Source organism: Cavia porcellus, unplaced genomic scaffold (assembly GCF_034190915.1).
Source record: "Cavia porcellus strain 051 isolate PalLab524CR breed Dunkin Hartley unplaced genomic scaffold, mCavPor4.1 scaffold_9, whole genome shotgun sequence".
Classification (NCBI taxonomy): Eukaryota; Metazoa; Chordata; class Mammalia; order Rodentia; family Caviidae; genus Cavia; species Cavia porcellus.
Window position 1 is genome coordinate 66,755,573 of NW_026947492.1, and position 3,246 is coordinate 66,758,818.

General features: G+C 37.4%; 1 protein-coding gene across 1 annotated transcript; it reads left to right on the forward strand.

The window, feature by feature from the left end:
- The first annotated feature begins 660 nt into the window (after positions 1 to 660).
- On the forward strand, positions 661 to 1,605 carry LOC100725627 (olfactory receptor 52E4-like). The gene has a single exon (XM_003465284.1). It carries the CDS (start codon positions 661 to 663, stop codon positions 1,603 to 1,605), a length of 945 nt encoding a protein of 314 aa, XP_003465332.1.
- The last annotated feature ends 1,641 nt before the right edge of the window (positions 1,606 to 3,246 follow it).

The window sequence follows — 3,246 nt, forward strand, 5'->3', positions numbered from 1 at the left end:
CCTTCAACCAAAGGATGAAGTCTCATCAGTAGAAAGATATGAACACAGTGTTAGTTGGGCAGGGAAACAGAGCAATGACTCGTGGGAGGAGGGACATGAGAGAAGTACTGCATTATGATTGCACATCTTTTGGATAACAAATTCCCTAAATTCTTCCCACTCCCCTTCGTTTTTAATTTTTTTTTGTCTTTTTCATTTTTTATCAGTACCAGGGATGGAACTCACGACTGCACACTTGCAAGGCAGGCATTTAAGCTGCTGAGCTAAATCCCCAGCTCCAGCCCCCTGGTTCCCATTTCTAATTCTTTTTAATCGCATAACACTCAAGAGGGTTTTCTTTAATGTCTCCTCAACTTAAGGTAATCTAGTTACTGGATAGGTTTACTTTACATTATGGATATTAACAAAACATGACCTAAAGACAACCGTGAATCATTATCACCAGACAATATGGTTTCTAGCATTCACAGTTTTCACTATTAAATAATCAAATTTTGAGCATCTCAGTTAATATTCACTAATTTTCTTCTTTTATTGTACTGAGTATTTAAATGAAATGTGATTAGACATAGTTATATCCCACTACATACATTTGTTTGTGTCTCTTCAGAAATACTAAAGAAGACAATAGAGTATCATCCAAGACTTCCTAGCATCATTATGGCCTCTGTGAATGACACTGCCTCAGCGTTGTATCCCTCTGCCTTCCTTCTGCAGGGTGTCCCAGGTCTAGAAGCTTTCCATATCTGGATTGCCCTCCCTTTCTTTGCTGTCTATCTGATAGCACTTGTGGGGAATTTCACAATCTTACATGTGATCAAGACTGAGCAGAGTCTTCATCAGCCCATGTTTTACTTTCTTGCTCTTCTCTCTTTTATTGATCTGGGACTCTCCACTTCTACCATCCCCAAGATGCTAGGCATCTTCTGGTTCAACCTCAGAGAGATCAGCTTTGAAGGCTGCCTCATCCAAATGTTCTTTATCCACACCTACACTGGTATGGAATCAGTAGTGCTTGTGGCCATGGCAATTGACCGCTCTGTAGCCATCTGTTATCCCCTGAGATATACCAGTATTCTCACCAATAAGATGGTGGCCATTATGGCCTCTGTTGTAGTGGGAAGACCAGTCCTCCTCGTGATTCCCTTCTGTCCTCTTCTGAAACGACTTCCCTTTTGTGGACACTATATCATCCCTCACACCTACTGTGAACACATGGGCATCGCTCGTCTGGCCTGTGCCAGCATAAGGGTCAACATCATCTATGGTTTATTCGCCATTGCAGCACTCATCATAGATTTAATCCTTATTGCACTCTCTTATGTTCAGATCCTCCAAGCTGTTTTCCGCCTCCCTTCCAGGGATGCCAGAAGCAAAGCACTCAGCACATGCGTTTCACATGTTTGTGTTATCCTAGCTTTTTACACGCCAGCGCTTTTCTCCTTCATGACACACAGATTTGGTAGAAATGTTCCTCACTGTGTTCACATTCTTCTGGCCAATTTGTATGTGGTTGTTCCTCCTTGTTTAAATCCAGTTATTTATGGGGTCAGGACTAAGCAAATTCGTCAAGGAGTTGTCAAAATATTTGTAAAGAAAGAGTAACTCAAATTCACTAAAAAATACCCAAATTAGTTGAGGCTGTTCTTCGACTTACATACTTCTCTGATGACCTAAAGTGACCTTGGTAAGTGCACATACAAAATTACTTTAGACATTTTTAAAATGTATATTCGTACCTATATATTCATATGCCATGTTCCTTAATGTAATTTTTGCTTTGACAATGATGTCCTTATAACAATAGTAAACAATATTTGTTGGGTAAACAGAAATATTTTTGTGACATAGTTCTTTAAGTTTTCACCAATGTGTCTGTATTTTCTAATTCATATTCAACTATTGGCCAGCAATCCTTTTGTTATGTGATAATGCATGGCTTCACAAAGATTCATAGGTACCACGTGTTATTCATTCCTCATTTCTGTCTCCCAAACTTATTCCTTGTTGCCAGCTCTTAATTGGCACCAAATCTAGAGGCAGGTATTATATGAAATGAAAATTAGATATTATTTTTCTTTATAAAGATTGAGAGAATTTAAGACCATGTAAATTATATACTGAATAACAAGTGCTTACGTCAAAAAAATGCTTATCTATGGCATTTGAAAATTGATCAAATATTTTCTCACAGTATCAAATGAAATTTTCACATATGATAAAATTTAGTTATCAAATCTACTAAAATGTGCAGTAAGAGTGGGAGAAATCACCTCAGTCATATTAAAGACATTTTTCTTCACATTTCCTATACCTACAGAATTTTGTAACCATTATCACATCTTAATTTGAGAATATAGTGTCCCATTAATGTAACTTTTACTGTGTTAGTTCTCAGGATTTTGCCTGATATCATTTTTCAGATAAACTACCTTACCCGCATCCTTTTTTCCAAATTTAAGAGTATTATATCTGATTTTTTTTATCAGTACTGGGAACTGAACTCAAGACAGCTTTTTTGCAAGGCAGGTGCTTATGCCACTGAGCTACATCCCCAGCCCCAAGACCATTATATCTGAAACACATTGCCAACTTTCCAATATTCCCAAAACCTTTGTCTAATACTAGAAATCTATTGTAGTGGCAAACATAATTAACTGAAGGATGATGTCTTGTTTACTCTTCCCATGCCAAAAAAATACCCGACACCCAAAATTAAGGACAGAAAGGTATATTTAGCTCATAGTTTGTAGTGATTTTAGTCCATAATCAGCTGACTGCAAGGCATGTTGCTGTGACAGAGAGGCAACAGTTCACGGTGATAGAAGGACTGCAAAAGCAGCAAGAGTAAAATGGGAGGGATGTCAGAGAAGATGCTTTGCCTCTTATTCTGTATATATGCCACCCATCCTAGATTGAGGGGATTCAGATCTGTAATCCCAGTATTGGACCATGAATCAGTCACAAACTCTCCAAGCCTGTCCCCATCACTGCATGAGGCTTTGGGGGATACTTACATATAAACTTTAACAAATATTAGATAGTGATAAAAATTCAAATATTATATAATTCTCTGATTTGAAAAAGCTTCTCTAGTAAAAAGACATCTTCTGAAATACAATTTATAATTTTTCTTGTTCCTTAGAAACACCATTTATTGTGTTACATTGGTATACCTTTCTGTTTCATCCCACATGCCATCAAATGAAACTTGAACTACTAGTAACATATCTAGTAACAGAGACA

Bases quoted from the DNA above. Each gene is read 5' to 3' on its own strand.
- LOC100725627 (XM_003465284.1), top strand. From the start codon at position 661: ATGGCCTCTGTGAATGACACTGCCTCAGCGTTGTATCCCTCTGCCTTC.